The following is a 19,550-nucleotide window of genomic DNA, read 5'->3' as shown; positions in this document are numbered from 1 at the left end:
TGAAATAGTCAGACTCAAAACCAGATCGGCTCCTGGTCCAGACGGGATTACGAACACAATGTTAAGGAACCTCGACGACAACTCCATAAAGGCCCTCACAGGTTACATGCAGGAGTGCTGGGAGAAGGGCGAGATTCCCCCGCAATGGAAAACGGCCACCGTGGTCCTAATACCTAAGCCTGGGAAGCAGCCGCAGATAGGGAACCTCCGACCTATATCCCTGACATCGTGCGTAGGAAAACTAATGGAGCATGTCGTCCAAACCAGAATATCGAATTACATGGAAAAGAATAGGAAGTGGCCAGATGAGATGTATGGATTCCGACCACATCTCAGCACACAAGATGTCATGCTGCGATTAAAACATGATATAATTGACTCCAGAACCAAGGATGCAAAGGTTATCCTAGGTCTCGATCTCAAAAAGGCATTTGATAACGTCAAACATGAGGCAATATTGAAAGGACTCAGCCACGCCGGAGTAGGCCACAAAACCTATCGCTACATAAGTGACTTCCTCACAGATAGAACTGCGAGCATAAGCTTCCAGGAGATTAAATCCGGGGAAATAAAGCTGGGAAGCAAGGGAACCCCTCAAGGGTCGGTGCTATCACCCATTCTCTTTAACATGGCCATGAGAGAACTCCCGGGCGAACTTGAGAAAATTGCAAACCCAAACTTAGAATATAGCCTGTACGAGGGGGTACCCAAAAGAAACCGGACTAAATTTTTTGGTCGGCAAAGCTTCTGTGGTACCGCGTTTTGCCACTAGGAGCGCATAGAACGAACATTCCAGAGTCAGTAAGCCGAGTGCCGTCGTTGAAGGAGGTCAGACTAGTTTAGGCAGAGTTTTAGAGTGACGACTGTTTTGTGTGAATGTCGTTTTTGCAATGACTGATGTTCGTGAACAGCGTGCGCCGGTGAAATTCTTATTTTTGCTTGGAAAAAGTTGAATTGGAAACTCTTGAAATATTAAGAGAGACGTACAAGGGCGATGCTATGGGGACAACTCAAGAGTTCCTGAATCGAATCCTGAATCAAAGCAACAATCATGCCCATGGAAAACTTCAAATTCACCTCGCCTCAAGAAAGCTCGTCATGTGAAACCAAACCTCAAAACAATGCTGATTTGTTTTTCGACGTGAGAGGAGTCGTCCATTGAGAATTTGTTCCGCAGGGTCAGACAGTTAGTCAGGCTTTGTACCTGGATGTTTTGAAAAGATTGGGCAACAGTGTGCGGTGGAAGCGGCCAGATTTGTGGCGGTCGGGTGTCTGGTTTTTCCATCATGGCAATGCCCCTGCTCACACAGCCCTGTCTCTGCGACAGTTCTGGACCAAAAATGGCATGACCCCTATTCCTCAACCCTCATACTCTCCCGACCTTGCCCCGTGCTACTTTCTTAGTTTCCTAGAATGAAAAAATACGTGAATGGAAAGCGTTTCGCGATGTTGCTGAGGTGAAGAAAAAAAAAACGACGAAGGCACTGTCAAGCATCACAAAAGATGAATTTAAACAATGTTTTGAAAAATGGAATGAAAGATTCGACAAGCGTATCATTGTAAGTGGGGGATACTTTGAAGGAGTTTGAAGGATGTGGGAATCCTGGCTTTGCGCCGTCGCCTTTGCGCGGCTGTGCCGGCCGCCCGCGTTGTTTCTCCTCTTTCCCTTGCTCCCGCCTTAGGGGGTGGAGAGGCGGCTGGGTGACTAATCACTGTCATTTAGCCACAGCTCCGCCCCGGCTCCCCAAGGGCCTTTGCCATTGGCGCCTTTTGGCGGGAATTCGGGACCCGTTTTGGGCGGCCGCACGACCGTCCGAGCGGGGCCCAGTGAGAGAGATCCCTCCGAGACAGCGTAAGGTGCGTACGTTACTGTTTGTCCGTGCCGGCCTTTGCCGCTCGGACCAGTGCATATACTCGAGCTCGCCCGCACGTGTCCTCTGACCTGCAGCGGCTCGAGCCTGTCATGCGGGGTCCAGCGACCTCCGACAGGCGTACCTTGCGTTGTTTGCCCACTCTCTCTCGCTACCGGCCCAACGGTCGACACGAGAGAGAGATCACAGCACTGCCGCGGGGACATTCTCCTGCAGCGGCGTGCTAGCGGCGCACATTGCTCGAGTCGCTTCGTGCGCGCAGCGGAGCCTTGCTCCTCGCGCGCCCCCGGGACGGGGTGACGATTGAGTGTTTGTGTATCTGCTGAAGGACGACGTGAATAAACGTCTCCTTTGTGAACTTGGAGGCTTATTTCTTTGCGGCGAATCGCTCTCCTCCCAGCGGAGGTTGAGTGCCCCGCATCGGTGTCCCAGTGTGTGTGTGTGGTGACGGCTGATCGGGGCCCTTGGCTCGCGCGAAGCTCGAACCCGCGGTGGGTGGTGGCCTGTGTCCACGTAGGAACCCACAAGGTCTGTGCTTAAAATGTGAAGAAATAAGTTCAAACAAAAATAAGTCCGGTTTCTTTTGGGTACCCCCTCGTATGCGGACGACATTAATCTATGGATCAACCGAGGAAGTGATGCAGAGATTAACCAAAGCCTACAGGCAGCTGCCAATATTATTTCGATGTATGCAGAAGAAAGGGGCTTAGAATGTTCGCCCGAAAATCTGAAATATTCATATATAACGATAAGGCTCTGAGGAACAAACCACCCTCGGAAATTCAGATTTCTGTAGGAGGAAAGGAGGTGCCCAAAGTGGACACAATCAGAATCCTAGGCCTTTATATGCAATCAAATGGAAAAAACATGACAACCATCAAAAAGCTTGAGAGCCACGTGATGCAGACCCTCAATCTCATCAAACGTGTCTCGAGCAAAAGAGGCGGTCTTAAAGAAAAAAACCTACTTAGGCTCATACAAGCTTTCGTAATAAGTAGAGTCAGCTACGCTACGCCGTACCTAAATCTCAAAGCAGCAGAGAGGAACAAGATCGACGCTCTCATAAGGAAGTGCGTCAAGAAAGCTCTAGGCCTGCCCATGTGCACATCCTCGGAAAAACTCCTATCACTGGGCATACATAACACGCTTACAGAGCTTGCAGAAGCAGTCCATACAACACAGCTAGAGAGACTCAGCATAACACATGCCGGAAGAGCCACACTAGCCAAAGTCGGACTCAAAACAGATAGGGGAGCTAGACAGAGGGAGGATATCGACATGGAGATTAGGAGCAATCTCAGGATTCCCCCCTTACCCAAGAACATGCACCCAGAAATAAACAAGGAAAGAAGACAAAAACGGGCACAGGTGATAGACCGCATCTACGGTGACAAGCCTGAGGAGGAGGTCGCCTACGTAGACGCAGCGGGTGATATACATAGTCAGTACACGACCGTCGCGGTAGTGAACGGAGCGGGTAGCCTCATTACGGCCGCAACCGTCTTAGGGACAAACACTGAGACGGCGGAGGAGGTCGCAATAGCACTAGCTTGCGTCGGTTCCAAAGCTAAATACGTCATAAGCGACAGCAAAGCTGCAGTCCAAAATTTTAGTAGAGGGAGAGTCTCTCCCCTCGCTGCCAAAATTTTAAGACAAGCGACATTGAATAGAACAATCAATATAATCTGGACCCCCACGCACGAATCTGTCCGTGGCAACGAGGCGGCCCACGAGGTGGCTCGAGATCTCTACCACCGAGCTGCACACGACGGTCCACCGCTCGTAGATCACGGGAGAGAAGGGCGACTAATTTCCTGTCAGGAAGTTACAGAATATTATAGACAACATCGCAGGTACTTTCCCCCGCCTAGCATAACACTCAACAATCAACAGGCGGTGGCGTGGAGGCGTCTACAAACAGATGTCTACCCACACCCAATTCTATGCAAACATATAATTCCTGAAATAGAAGACGATAAGTGCAAGAAGTGCGGAGCGAGAGGGTCCCTCGACCACATAATATGGGAGTGTAGCCAATCCCCAGGCAGGGCGAAGAACATTAATAGTAGAGACGCCTGGGAGACCTTGCTCCGGAGCTCGCACCCTGAGCTCCAGCTCACCGCCGTCCGACTGGCTGAAGAGGCCGCCGGGATACAAGAGATCCCGGCCAGCATCTGACGCGACTACCCCATGCGGCCGGATCTCTCCTGATCCTCCTCCCTCAACTGAGGGTATGGGACAGCGGAGGTCTGGGTGAGGTAGTCTCATTCTGTTGGACAATAAATGTTTTTCACTCACTATACATTTCATCATAAATAACAGTTTAACTTTCCGAATAACCGTTGTTCTAATATATTCTTCTAAATGTTATTATATAATGTGTATCACAGCTATAAAATTTTGTTAATATATTTTAAGCACTTGGTCCCTGACTTAGTACCTGGGTACTTGGTCCTTAACTCCATGGTATTCATTCGGAGGTGAGTGTTTGCGAGTTAAATATTTTGCTGCATAATGACTTGTAATGCTTCCATCAGTGCTGACTTGAGTGGCGTCCTCATCATCATCATCATCAGCCTCACTGCGCCCATTGCAGGGCAATAGTGCCAGTATGTTATAGGCACTATAGCAGGGCAAAGGCCTCTCCCATGTCTCTCCAATCAACCCTGTCCTTTGACAGCTGCGGCCACCGTATTCCGGCAAATTTCTTAATCTCATCCGCCCACCTAACTTTCTGCCGCCCCCTGCTACGCTTGCCTTCTCTTGGAATCCACTCCGTTACCATTAAGGACCAGCGGTTATCTTGCCTTCGCATTACATGCCTTGCCCAAGTCCACTTCTCTCTCTTGATTTCAACCAGGATGCCATTAACCCCCGTTTGTTCTCTCACCCACTCCGCCCGCTTCGATCTCTTAACGTTACATCTATCATTTTTCTTTACATAGCTACGTTAAAGAACCCCAGGTGGTCGTAATTTCCGGAGCCCTTCACTACGGCGTCCCTCATAGCCTGAGTTGCTTTGGGACGTTAATAAACCAATAAACCAATAAACCAAACATTTACACAACTCGCTGCGTTGCCCTTAACTTAAGCTGAACCCTCTTTGTTAGCCTCCACGTTTCTGCCCCATAGGTGAGTACCGGTAAAATACAGCGTTTGTATATTTTTCTCTTGAGGGATATTGATAAACTACCATTCATGAAATCAGAGAACCTGCCATATGCGCTCAACCTTATTCTTATTCTTCCAGTTATTTCCCTCTCATGATCCGGATCAGCTGTCACTACCCGCCCTAAATAGACATATTCTCGTACTACTTCCAGCACCGCGCCATCAATTGCGAACTGCTGTTCTTTTCCTAGACTGTTGAATATTACTTTGATTTTCAGCATGTTAATTTTTAGCCCCACCGTTCTGCTCTGCCTGTCTAGTTCATTGATCACGCTTTGCGGTTCATGTCCTGAGTGACTTAGCAAGGCAATGTCATCAGCGAATCACAGATTACTTAAGTATTTTCCATTAACTCTTATCCCCAACTGTTCCCATTTCAGGTCCCGGAATACCTCCTGTAAACAGGCAGTGAATAGCATAGGCGAGATCGCGTCTCCCTGCCAGACACCTTTCCTTATTGGAATTTTATTGCTGACTTTATGGAGAACTATGGTAGCTGTGCAATCGTTATAAATATCTTCCAGTATTTTCATATAACACTCTTCTACACCCTGATTCCGCAATGCCTTCATGACTGCTGAGGTTTCCACTGATTGAAATGCTTTCTCGTAATCAATGAACGCTATATATCGGGGCTGGTTATATTCTGCGCATTTCTATATCACCTGAATGATAGTGTGAATATGGTCTATTGTCGAGTATCCTTCACGAAAGCCTGCCTGATCATTTGGTTGATTGAAGTCTAAGGATGTCCTGACCCTATTAGCGATTACCTTAGTAAATAACTTGTAGGCAACAGACAATAAGCTGATCGGTCTGTAATTAAGTCCTTGACGTCTCCTTTCTTATGAATTAAGATAATATTAGCGTTCTTCCAAGCTTCTGGTATTCTCGAGGTCACAAGGCATTGCGTATACATGGTGGCGTCCTAGATGTCGATAATAGGTTTGCCCCGGGAGATGACTTGTCCTTCAGTTAGAAAACATAAGAGACCTACGCCACGTCCATTAAAATATAGGCCGCATGTGAGCAGAGCGCTCTTGCAAAGACCGATAGCATGCCTCCAGGGAAAGCGGGATGACAGGAATTCCAAAACCGCTAAAAAACTTGTAGCAGTACCTAATTGGCTTGGAGGATGTGTTTTTGTTTTCCATAGTCATGTGCTGAGTTTTAAACCGCGTGAGATCGAAATGAGCGAAATGGCTGTCTGCCCTTCCGAAGAAAGAAACGTTGGATTTGATTAGGCTGTTGTCTGGGGCTAATTACATCACGTTTTTTAAAGCGAAAAGCTTCGCTAGGCTAGCCAACACCGTGCTTCGCGTGAGCCACACTACAGATTTGGCACTTCTGCGCATGCGCGAAAACGAGTGCCGTCACGCACGGCGCAGACACGCCATAGGAGAGGAGAAGCAACAGTCGGACGTCGCATAAGGACCGATCCAGAAGTGGTAGCTTGGGAGTTGGCTGAAAAGCAGCGAGAGCTTTTCGCTTCGAGATATCCAGCTTAACCTTAGCTAAGCCACAGCCAATATTTTTTGAAAAGAAATTGCTCTAATTAGTTTTCGCTTGGCTTGGTTGTGTTATATAAATATTAAGTTAACCACTGATGAAATTTGCCCTGGACTAGCGGACTTAGCATCTGTGAGTTAGAAGTCACCGCATCGTATCATGTGCGGCCAGTCCACATTATCCAGACGTGAATGCACATCTTCACGAGCGCAGTGTGATCGCGCTTGCGTGGGCAGTTCTGTGCATTGTGTGGTTGCATCATTAAGTGAATATCTTAGACTTTCAATAAGTAAGATTAAATAAAAACTAAATAAAAACTATGCCGTAAAGGTTGCGTGCTACGCGGGGTATGCAGACAGTGTCCAAAACACAATGGAGTTCTTGCTGGGTGATGTTAGCCTTAAAAAAATACAAGACACACTCGTTGGATGATGTGAATACTTCTCTTTAATGTTCTGTCTGCTCTTTCGGAACAAGAAAAAAAATGAAAATGGAGTCTCCCAGCTCCTGCATCTGTTGGGCGGATACTGCAGCCTCAGTCCAGGACATCGTTGGCGGCTCCTGTCTTGCACACGAACTGGACGGACTAGATGCTTCCCTCGGTGGCCTCCAGTTGCCCCAGTGGGCGGTGTGCGCGCCAGCGCGGCGGGCTACTTTAACAGCGGCAGGTCGTCGCCTCTCTCGGGGGCAGCGGAGATGTGAGTAAGAGTCTTCTGTGGCCGTGTGGCTTTTTGTGCGGTCGTGAAGCGACTTCCCCGGTGGTAGCCAAGCCGGTCCTGAGTGCCTGGGTGCACAGCGAAAAAAGAAAATTCCGTCTACAGTTAGAAAAATGCCTTATTTTTGGGATATACAATTTGAAACGTTCGAGTTTCGTACACTGTACGGATGTCTGTACTGTTCTACAGACGGATACAACTCAAGCGCATCGCGGCGAATGCTCCTCAAAGCAGGCCTTCCAGCCAATGGCGTCGACCAGTTCTTACGACTTCACAGCGTTAAATTGCAGCTGACTGGAAGGTGCCTTCGCGAAATGGGATTACCCAAGACTTCATGATAAACGGTCGAGGCAATTGGCTTGAGGGCCTCCTCTGAGGGGCATTTGTCACCACGTTACCATTTCATTACCATAGTGCACATTTTTCTTGAAAACACTGTAGCTTCCATTAGGGCCGGCGGAAATAATTGTATCTATACAAAAGAATTCTCCTGACAGCATGTGACTGACAGTCTGTACACTCTACACAGGAATGCGCCTCTATGGGAGTAAAAAACAGAGTATGCTGTCCTCTGGCGCACTACGGCTTGCTCCCTTTTTACTGCTTTTTGTTTCAGTGTGCCCTCTTATATTATAGCCAATTTACTGGAAGAAGAAAAGCATTGCCTCGTCCCGTTTACTGCGTGCGCTGTCAGTATTTCTTGAAAAAAACAGAACAACTAAATGCTTTTTATTTCTGTGTTCTGCAATCTGTATTTCACGTGTTCAGTGTTCTCACTACGGCATGCGTGCCTAAACACCATAGTAACTTCATGACAGCACAAAGTAAGCCCGCCTACATTGTGCAGGTTTACTGCACAGGGAATTATTCGACAAGAAGATGACTTTAATCACTGGACTGATTCGGCGTGTGCAATTTTTCTAGCAAATTGCAGAATGGTCGAAGACATCCTTGATCGACCGGAGAAAGCGGGCTGCTGCGAAATGATCTGTGCCAAAAAAAGCGAGGGCTTTTTGACGGGGTGGCATTGTTTCGACAGGCACACTGTTTGATTTTAAGGCTGATGCATTCGCGCTAGGGGAATTCGCACACTTATCCTTAGTTAACGCTTTACCAAAGAAGGTGAGGTGGCGCCGAAATTCTTTAGCTTTAAGCTTCCTTATAACCAGAAATTATGTTGACGGCCAATATCGTGTACCAGGTGGAAGAGGAGAAATTCACAACATGGAAAAAGAAGACGTGGCAAACATTGACATGGCAGAGCGATCGCTTTTACGGTAGAATTTTAACAGTCTCTCATACGAGTGCCGGAGAAAAAAACATTCAGAAAAAGTATTACCTCCTTCTGTTAAGTCTAACAGGTCATGCAGGAATGAAACATTTTACAACATGAAAATAGCAACATTGGTCACTCTACTTAACGTAGTGCCTGGCAGTCGTCTGCTCGAATTTTGCATCGGGCCCGTTAGACTATCTAGGGGTCGTGAAAAATATGTGGTTGTTTGTGGATTCTTTGTCACCTGTCTTTTTCGGCTGCTTTATAATTTAAATGTCCTAGAACGTTATATCAGCGAAAAAGTAGTCCCGTACGTTACCGGCCAGTGACCATCCTCAGCGACAGTCCTATACGGTGCGCACATTGCCAGCGGTAGGTTTAACGGTCTGGACATGGCAAACAAGATGAGATTCAAAAGAAAACATTCGACAGAAGTCTGTCTGGTTGGGAAATTTAATGTTAGGAGAAGGTAAGTGACGCCAACCAAGTAAAATACAGGAAAAACACGACGTTTCGGGACCGGCTCGGCCCCTTCTTCACGGTGTGACTACGGGCGAGCGCAGCTTGGCTTTTTAAGCCCCTGTGTGGAGGACCTGCGGGTCAATGGCCGCAGCCCATGGACGTAGGATGAGGGGAGAGTCCCCAGGGAACGATTAACATTCTCTCGTGTTTGCTGTATGTGCCACGACTCGAGTAGAAGCCTCCTGCGTGGGTTAGCTAACCCACGCAGGAGGCTTCTACTCGAGTCGTGGCACATACAGCAAACACGAGAGAATGTTAATCGTTCCCTGGGGACTCTCCCCTCATCCTACGTCCATGGGCTGCGGCCATTGACCCGCAGGTCCTCCACACAGGGGCTTAAAAAGCCAAGCTGCGCTCGCCCGTAGTCACACCGTGAAGAAGGGGCCGAGCCGGTCCCGAAACGTCGTGTTTTTCCTGTATTTTACTTGGTTGGCGTCACTTACCTTCTCCTAACAAGATGAGATTCGCCGCCTTACTCATCATTATCATCGAGTTGTTGAGAGAATATGTTAATATTTTGAAGGATATTCATTCTGTGGCTGAGGTTTAAATCAGAGTTGAAATGAGTATTAGTAAGAGTGGAGGTAAAGAGCAGTAAGACAAGCGTACAGCCGTCGTTGCTGTGGTCTTTGGCGTGTCAGTTCTGACAGCTCCATGTTACATATACTGTGAACTGCCTGCAAGTTTTGTGTGTTATCACATATCCTGAATGTGTTGCGCAGCGCGTAGTACGACAGAAATACAGTTTCCATTATTCAGCAACATTTTGTATGCCTGGAGCTTCTACGAAACGACTTCGCATTAGGGATGAACACGTAATCGCGTTACCCATCCGCGATTAGCGACGAATGAAATTTACGTCCCGCGGAACGCACAAACATCCATTCGTTTGGGGAAAGTATCACTTCGGAGGCTGCGGTTCTTGTCGTCGACGCGTATATGAAGAACAGTGCGGCCCAAAACCTCTCCCCGTGTCCTATATGTATGTATACGCACTGGGTACACACTGGTTGCTTGCGGTCGCTGTCCAGACGGGCGAATGTGACTGTCACCCGTTGACGGCGGGGTCGGCGACGGTCTCTAGCGCGAAGAAGGCGACGGTGAGCAGGCCCGTGCCCGTGAAGTCTCCCGCAGCCGTGATGAAGGGGATGGCTGCGTTGTCTGGGTCCACGCGCCACCACCAGAGCCAGTAGACCAGCGACCGCGACATGAACAGCAGCACGGCCACCTGCCACCGGACAAGATGCAGCAAACGCATTCACACACGCATTCGGCACAGCCACGCTGGTATGTCACACGAAATAACGTGGAGCGCATAGACGACCGTTCCGAAGGACTGCTGCAGGTAACCATTGAAATGGTAGGAGAGCGCATGTCTGATATTTATTGATATACTATCATGGCAAAAGTCTCTAGGGCGAGCGAAAAAATTTCTCGGTGCATCTAGATGCCGTGACTCTAACCGGCAACTTCATTTGTTGTGCACCACAGATTGGAGCACAGATTAGAGTCGGATATTCACATCCATAAGATTGGCCTCGAGCCACCGCCCAAAAACAGAGCTGCCGGCTTCGATTGCTACTCACGCGTCCTGCAGACGTTTTGCCTGGCGGTAATTTTACAGCTTTTCCTGCTAAGGCGAAGGTTCTCGGCGAATGCATAGTAGCGTTCTTTACTAAAAAGCGTCCGCGACCTGTTGATCACACCGTACGTGCAGCCGGGTCGCAAGCTTCGCGTTACTTAGGCTCGTGTCACATGCTGCGACTAGAACGAAAAATGCGGTACAATCGCAGTGATGTTGCTGTGCGGTTTTTGTTCGCTTCAAGGCTGCCTTCTCTCCGCTAGAACTTGGTATTGACGAGGCCGCATTGCAGGTCGCACAGCGCCTTGATGCTGTGAAACCATTTGCTGCTTTGTTCAATGCGACAGCGGAAATAAATTTTAGTCTAGGAGGAATTAATCGGTATCAACAGTAGAACTAATGAGCCATCTAAGTAGAGAAAGAAAATACAAGAGGACAAAGAAGGGAAAGGACATACACTGTATGCATCTCTCCGTTCTAGGAAAGCCGCAGTCTGCGCTAACTGGCTGTACAACATTCTGTTCAAAGTGCGCTACGAGGGGAACACTACAGAGGTCACGAAGACATTTACTATCTTTATGATGGGGCGGTCATGATGACTTGTGTTAGTGTCCTGTAATGTCCCCGTTGTAGAGCGCATGCTGAACATAAGCCAAGTCGTCGCTTCTATTTGGATTTAGCCCTGTCAATTCTGCGATTGTACCGGTGACTTTACGACTGGAAACTAAGAGTTTTGGCTCACCTGCACGAGGGCGACGAGCACGTACAGGAATCCGAAGAGCGGCGTCACGTTGAAGGTGCCGTACCGCAACAGGTCGGTGGCGGTGAGGAAGATGAGCTGCCCCGGGATGACCACCAGCAGCAGGATGCGTGCCACGCGGCTGACCTCGGAGCCCGCAAAGAACAGGCCCAGCGGGTTGGGGCAGCGAGACGCGTCCTCTGGCGGAAGCACGCCCCGCTCCACGCGACGGCTCAGGAACGTCGACAGGCGGCAACAGAAGATGGCCGCCAGGTTGCCGCCCACCGCTGTGTGCCAGCGTAGGTCGTGCATATTAGAGTAGTACATGTAGCTTTAGCGCATGCTTAACGTTTCCTGACCTCTGCCCGGCTAACGTATTTCACTGTATTCTCTGCATTAAGCTAGATTTATCCTCGAAAATACGCTTGGATGGAGCTTTACAGCGTGCGGTTTATATCGACATTTTAGCGTTACAATGGGTTAGCACTCCCTTTACAGTGCGCGAAACTAATTGTGTCGTTGCAGCATGCCTGAAGGGATTATGTCCTACAATCAAATGTTGTTTGGTTTATTGGTTTATTGGGGTTTAACGTCCTGAAGCAACTCAGGCTATGAGGGACACCGTAGTGAAGGGCTCGGGAAATTTCGACCACCTGAGGTTCTTTAACGTGCACTGACATCGCACAGCACACGGGCCTCTAGAATTTCGCCTTCATAGAAATTAGTTCGCCGCGGCCGGCATCGAACCCGCGTCTTTCGGGTCAGCAGCCGAGCGCCGTAACCACTGAGCCAACGTGGCGGGGCCAATCAAATGTTGTGGTCAAGAACTATAAGCGCAGTGAAAGGACGCGTGAGTCTACACATCAGATGAATGGAGATACGAAAGACGTACTTTATTTCATTGTGATTTACTAAGAGGAAAGTAACCTTTAGGAGTGCCAAATTTTGAGCACCAACTGTCAACCTATAGATGACAGCTCTGGCTATAGTCTTGCGGCACCTCACAAACGAGTTGGTTTTAACGGCAAGAAACGTAGCAGGATGACGTATGGACGTATTGTAGCGAAACATTTTTCCAGTGTCTCTGCAGCCCTAGCGCAGCTCACGTAGTGCGTAGCGACTGATTGAGATCAGCCGAAGGTATGTGACGGGAACCAGTGTTCGCAATAACCTATTTTCTGTTTAACTGAATAGTTTCCCTTGTGGGAGCGATGTAGCAGTTGTTCCTGCAGCTAAGTGCAGTAGATAACGTAGCGAGCATCGCAAGGTAGAGCTGGTGACGTTCCCTAAGCCATTCCATGCTGCTTCTAAATGCTCTTTGAATGGGCGTGCGATTGAGAGACCCCTTACCGTTGACGGCGGACAGGTGAAGAGCGATGCCCTCGAATCTGATCACAGAGAAGTCCAGGATATAGCCGCCGAAACTGCGATTGGAAGCATCGTGTTCAGGTTGAGAAAGAGGAAAGCAGAGCACATTGGCACAGTATGCCGAGATTCTGGGGAGCCAAGTGTGTGGTAAAAGGAGCACACCACCGTTGACGACATGCTTCGTCTATCAGCAGTCAGGAGTTGGCAGCACAGCGCTGGTTCTGTCTCCTTATTCGTGCTCCTAGTTTATCACAACAACCATGGAGAGCGCGGCGATAGCGCCTTTCGTGGGTCCTGACAGAGCGTGAACCATTTGAATTTAAATTGTCCTCGGTAAAAATGCCGTTATAAGCGCCTGGAAGCACCTTTGTCAAGAACGCCTCCGTTTCCGATAGTCATAAAAGCTTTTCGCGCGGTCATAGTTGTAACGGACGAATCTTGTTCAATGAGCATTTAGGTACCCTACAGGAGCCTTACAGTTTTCGTATACAACTAGTCGAAACCAGAGATATCTGAGAAGGCGTGAAGGCTTCCTGCCAACCACGTAGAAGGGAACAATGCGCGAGGACGCACACAGAAGGGGTCTCACCTGGATACGAGCACGGCGGCCAGGATGGGCGGCCAGCCCACCTTGAGCACAGAGCGCGTGTTCTCGTGCCTGTAGGCCAGGTAGAACCACAGCGGCAGAAGCAGCACACTCATCAATACCACACCGGGGGTCATCCACGGAGAGTCTGCAGGGACAGCACAAGCAGAACCGAGTGTTGGACGAGTGGGCGTTGCATTTTGCAAACGCGCATGACGGTTGTGTGTCTTGTGCGTGTCTTTGTAAATGCGCCCTGTCACGTATGGAACCAGCAGTACAGAATACAGGAAGTTGATCGAGAGTGGTAATAACGCTATTGTAGAGTACAGAGCACGTTAACAGTACTAGAAGAATAGTGTCAAGACGTGCGGGGCCGTCTGCTGCTGTGTAATTTCGTATACTCCGGCAGTTCTGAGAAATTGTGCGAAAACTCACTTCCACAAAATTTTATTTGGAAGAAGCCGACTGAAATGCACTTTCTTGCTGTCGAACTAGGGTCATTTATTCATGCTGCTTTTAGCCTTGTGACTTCCATAAAAGGGTTAATTTTTTCGCTGGAGTGGCGAATGTTCTCCATGCCCCCTTCTAGCGGTAGGGTGCACAGCGTCTGAAAATCAAATCATGCATGCCACCCGAAATGCGTAAATTCTGCGGTTTCGCCTGTATGAAAGTGCAATCATCACAACAGCATAGCTGTGCATGGCGCGGAGACGTGAGTGAAGCGTATTCAGAACGTTACTACTGGCGTACAGCGCGCATACGGTGCGTCAGCGGGCGCGAGATGAAGCTGCGGCCCAGAACGAGACATGCGAAGTGAGCCAACAGCGGCTCAAGGCAGATTCCTCACTAAAACGCTAGTGCACTGGAAACACATGCTAATAGCTTTCTTAAGCCTGGAAAAAGAACGGCACAGCGAAAGAGTGGTGGCTCTCCCCATGCGGCCAGACAGGAACACATCACATTGGTGGGCAGTGCAAATGGCATGTGCAGCAGGTTGGACCCTTTCTTCCCCAGACGTTGACGGCGACATTAGGAATGTTGAGAGGGATCAGGGGCGAATTTATGGTTTGAATTTCTCCAGCTTTTCACGATACGTGTGGTCATATTAATTTGCCAAGACCATCGCAACTGCCAAAACCACATGATGCGTTTGGTTGGTACAAGGATAGGAACGTAGAGCCTACAAGAGTAGGGAAATAAGGGACTCGTTACAATACACGTGGGAAGGAAGCCTGCAGCCCCTGAAACCAAGGAAAGCATAAAGCAAACGCATTTTTTAAAAGTTTGTATTGCTGGTGAATGGGAAATCAGTAGCTAGCTCATCTTATGGCTGAAAGAAAATTGATGTGAAAGTGGAAGGAAAAACTACCACATGGCGCCAGTGGGATTCGAACCCCCGACCTACGTATATCGCGTACGGTGCACTAACAACTGAGCTATAGCGGCGGCTGTCCAATCATCTTCTTTCGCGGGTACTTATGTTGTGCGTAACATAACCTTAGGATTTTCACCAGAGCCACCTTACTCCATTGCAGTGACTGTGGAACGTCTTATATTACCGCAAGTGTATCGTGTAATGTGATCGAACAGTGAGGGCGGCAGCTCTGCGAGAACGCTCTTATGCTACCTACGGCATCAAGACTGCCAGAAACTGGGCTATTGTTAAGCCATTGAGCAGACGAGTGTAAGGAAATGAGGGCATCGCTACGACAAACGTATTAAGGACGCCAGCAAAAGAATTCAAAGCGGAGTGTATTTTTTCTTTAATTTGTGGTGTTGACTAATGGGAAAACAGTAGTGGAGCAGAATCATCTTATGACAAAGATAATTGAGGATCACAGGTTAGACATGCTATGCAGGGGAGCTTGGAAGTAATTTGAAATTAAGAATCAGCAGGTGACAATGGAGGTATCCTAGTGGGACTGGGAGGCTACCTTGGGGAATTGGTTGGATTGTATCTTTGCACCAGTTGCACGCACCGTTTCACCTATGTGTCAGCAATTTTTTTTCATTGGCCAGCAACTGAGCGTGGAAGCTTTCGGTAGCAGCATGCTGCGCCGCCTACGCCATTTGCTCACGCGAAATTTCACTGCACGGTAATCATTCTAAAAAGGACTAATCTAAAATGGTTAGAAAATGGCAGTCGACACCGTTTTAACGCCGTTCTTCTTAGCGGTGAGACACACTCACGAGCTTTTGAGGCTGTACATTGCCAGAAAACAAAACACTTAGAGTGTTCAAGGAGTTTACACACAAGTGGAGTACACTCACAATTGTAATGTATGGTCATGTACAGGACAGCCTTGAGTGCGAAGGCACCGAAATAAACCATTCTGGCGTACTGTCTTCCTGGGACCAGTCAGACATTGTGTACGTCCGAGGGAACAATACGCGCGTTCATGTTGCCCACAGTAGAAACCAGCGGGCAGATGAGGGCACCGTGAGAGTAGCGTGTGGCAACACGCGAACATAGCGGCGACGGAAGCTGCGGGCGAATGGCGCGTCTGGCCCTCGGCCACTGTCACCGTAGAGGGGATCACCTGGTGTTCACCTTTCCAGAGAAGCAGCCGCGAGCTGATGGTGGACAGCAGTGTGAGCGTCGTGAGGTCGCCCAGAGAGGCCGCGATGGGTGCCGCCACGTTGTCCGGGTTGAGGCCGCAGCGCCGAGCCACCAGCACCACGGTGGTCATGAACGCCCCTGCACCACGCGCGTATGGTATCGCTTGTGAGCCACCACCACCACGGCAGTCAGTATCATTAAAAGTACTGCTGCGTCTCCTTCACGATAGAGGCCCCTCCTGATCTCCAGTTAGCTCTCTTCTGCACTACCCTACACGATTGGCTATTGTCCTGAATCTCACCAAACCACCTGACTGCGTCTTCCACTGCAGCGCTTGCCTTCCTTTGGACTGCACTATTCGCGGTGGCAGTGCGTTTACAGCGTTCGAATGCCGAGCAAGAGGACGCTGGTTGGAATCCTGACCTCTGGTGGTGGCCACATTTTTAGAGATAAAATGCCGGACGCACCTGTGCGCTGTGCCATATCCGCGCACTTAAAGCACTCCAGGTGGTTTTAGTCTGAAGCCCTACACTACGGCATCCCTCATAGTGCACGTGTCGGTTCGGGACGTTAAGCCCCGCATGCCACAATATTACTCAAACCGGCCATCGTCACCTGCGCCTCTCACTACTTGGCCCGCTCAACACCATTTCTTGTTCTTTAGTTACGCAGAGATATAATTATCTTGTTCGATCTCGTCCTCATTGCACTGTTTGTGTCCTCTGCCCATAGTCTCTGGACAAGTTATTCTGAAATCTTCAAGCCACGTCGCAGTTGAAGGTCACCTAGCCTGCGAAGCCGTCTCATTGAAACCTGGAGCCTTGCACGGTTTATCCCGGTTAGGTGGATTTACGCTGTTTAAATTGAACGTTTGTTCAGACACTTTAGTTGACACGGCGCAGGCCGATGATGTCGAGGTCCCCACAAGACAATGCGCGACATCAAACACCAGTGATCTCAGAAGGAGTGAATAAAACTTCACACTTGGAGAGTTTGATGCGTTAGTTGGCCGACTTATTTCTTATTTATTTGCCTACAGTGCCTAGAGGGTACCAGTGCATGGTACTATATACAGCGCGTATATGATGAAAAGTGCCAGGTTGAAAACAGTAAACAGAAAAAACTGCGTGCAAAAGAAAGCCTGTATGCGAAATTACGCACACTAGGTAACACTCAGAATAAATAGAGCATGCACATGGAGAACAGGCCGGAACGAGAACCACATTGAGGGAAAACCTACACTGTTGATGCGCAAAAAGAGACAGGCTGGCCGCACAACAGGACCAAAACTATAAAATATGCACAGAATGCAAGAAAGAAAAAGCAACTGTGCGCAGATAACATATGAAACAGCAAAGCGTGTGGAATTGCAACTAAAGCACACACTTTACGATGTCTAGCGATACTTTGTTCGAGTGTTCTTCTCGCGCACATGACTTTGTCTTGTAGTCGTGGAATCAATTCAAACATGGCTTGCAGTGCAGGTCCAGAAAATGTGGATGCGAGCGTGAATATGCATCCCTTAATAAACGGACAAATATTTAAGATTGCAGGCAACTACGTATGTTTAATCCAGGAATAATAAATTAGTCATAACGTGCTTTAGCATGCAGTTTTTTAAAGATTGGCTCTAGTCCACATCGGGTTAGGAGCTCATGAATATTAAAATTAACGGGTCAACTTTTATGAATATCTAGTGTTCCGACTACAGACAGCGAAAAGGGCAAATTGTCGCTGACCGCTATGGACAGACAGAGGCAACATAGTGTGGATGTGCCCTCACCGAGCACCATGGAGGCCACGTTGGCGGCGGCCAGTCCACAGGCGCACAGCATGCACGCGTAGAGTGGAGTGATGCCGGAGCCGTGCCTGGCAACACCCTTGGCCAGAGCGAGTCCGCACGCCACTAGCGCCACCACCGTCGACTGGCACTGCGAGCAGGAGGGGGCAAAGAAAGAAGCAACAGTCATTACATGCTGTGTGACGCAGCAACGCATGAAAATAAATGTTCGTGGCACTGTGAGAGAAATTTCTCCTTTTTTCTCCTTGGTGCGCAATGAAAACCGACGCGACGGCCTGAATAGCAGTCATGTCCTAGGAACCGCGCTCCACACGAGACACGTCCGCGCCGTTGCATACTTCTGCGAGGGAGGCGCTATTTCCGAAGACCCGCGTGGCATGCAGAGTCACGTGATGCGTTGCACAGTTTGTGCGCAAGAAATTGTAGTTTAGTTGGTCACGTACGTTTTTGGAACTAATATAGGAAAAACAAGACAAAAAAAAAAACTGACAGACGACTACGATAGTTGGTAATGCGAAATTTGAGCGCAGCTTTTCACACGCCACCTTCCACCGCTGGAAGGTGGTGTGTTACGCTTCTAGCCACCCTGCATGACCATCCAATGGCAGCAACCTTCCGACTGTCCATTGCTCCACTATGGCCGTGACTGGCGGCGTTTCGCTCTGCCGCTGGCTGCCAACACGCCACCTCTCAATCGCCGTAGTACGCCAACGGCGACTACTACGCGGAACGCAGGAACGGGAGCATAAGAGCAGAGCTCTAAAAAAATTAACGTCTGCCTGTTAAAAGTTCTTTGCATGCACAGTATAATATTCCGGAATCTCCGACTAATTATAACTATCAGAAATGAGCACGCATGCGTCCTCTTTTAAAGCCATATCGTGGGACTCCGAATTTCTTACCAGACAATTTGGCTCGAGAAATTTAACACAAAGTGCGCACATGCAATATTATTAAGTCCAATGATAAAAAAGTAACATGTAAGCCAAATGGCGCCTTTACCGTCTTCCATGCGTACGTGGATCTTTCTTCTATTGGGCGCTGAATTCAGCTCCCTTTTTTTTCTATAAAATCATGTATAAGCTGTCATTCGCAGTTATGATATTTGCTAATTAGTTTGACCCATCGTATTTAGTGTGCGTAATTTCAGTGCATGTGCAGTCGAACCTCACTGTAACGAAATGGCGTGTAACAAAATAGTGGATATAAGGAAGAAATAGCGATTTTCGTTTGAAGCCTCTTTAGCAGCCCATTTATCTGATATCTCGATTTTATGCCGTGAAATTTCCCTGCAGCCGGATGCAACGTGCTTCCAACGAACCCGACTGTCCATTTCGCGGTGAGTATGTTAATTTGTAACGATGCTCAACACTTCAGTACCCATTTAAGCGGCAAATTCTCCAACCTCGCTGCTGAAGGCCTATTGCGAGCGTGCTCTCCATACGGTGTGCCACACGCAGTTTAGTTGGTTTTCGCAGCATGGTTGCATGATTAAAACCGTTTGGCACGGCGCGTGGTGGACTTGAACGTATTAAGGTCCCATTGGTTTCACAGCGTCAGGCGCCGGAGAATGAAAACGTAGAACAGTTTCTGCGAACGAGAAGGCGGTCATTATCAAAGTCTTGCGTCTTGCGTGCGCATTCTTCACAAAGCTTCTCTGTCATGCCAAGAGGTTTATGGTTTATGGGGTTTAACGTTTCAAAGCGACTAAGGCTATAAGAGACGCCGTAGTGGAGGGCTCCGGAAATTTCGAACAACTGGGGTTCTTTAACGTGCACTGACATCGCACAGTACACGGGCCTCGAATTTCTCCTCCAAAAAAATTCAGCCGCTGCGACCGGGATCGAAC

General features: G+C 48.7%; 1 protein-coding gene across 7 annotated transcripts in view; it reads right to left on the bottom strand.

Annotated features, from left to right (window-relative positions):
* Positions 1-7,193: 7,193 nt before the first annotated feature.
* Positions 7,194-19,550, bottom strand: part of LOC149325360 (solute carrier family 41 member 1-like) — a 152,062-nt gene continuing 139,705 nt past the window's right edge. For 6 of the 7 annotated variants that reach the window (XM_089563782.1, XM_089563781.1, XM_089563786.1 and 3 more), the window contains 7 exons: positions 17,684-17,831; positions 15,892-16,038; positions 13,344-13,488; positions 12,737-12,810; positions 11,390-11,673; positions 10,062-10,293; positions 7,194-7,335 (listed from right to left, as the gene is read on the bottom strand). In XM_089563782.1, coding sequence (XP_089419908.1) covers positions 10,114-10,293; positions 11,390-11,673; positions 12,737-12,810; positions 13,344-13,488; positions 15,892-16,038; positions 17,684-17,831 — 978 coding nt within the window. In that variant the 3' untranslated portion in view covers positions 7,194-7,335; positions 10,062-10,113. The remainder of the gene's footprint in view (positions 7,336-10,061; positions 10,294-11,389; positions 11,674-12,736; positions 12,811-13,343; positions 13,489-15,891; positions 16,039-17,683; positions 17,832-19,550) is intronic. The other variant, XM_089563780.1, reaches the window with a different exon arrangement.

Source organism: Amblyomma mixtum, chromosome 10 (genome assembly GCF_055824585.1).
Source record: "Amblyomma mixtum isolate Tamu chromosome 10, ASM5582458v1, whole genome shotgun sequence".
In the NCBI taxonomy this organism is placed as follows: Eukaryota; Metazoa; Arthropoda; class Arachnida; order Ixodida; family Ixodidae; genus Amblyomma; species Amblyomma mixtum.
This window is presented reverse-complemented; position numbering and strand designations above follow the sequence as displayed.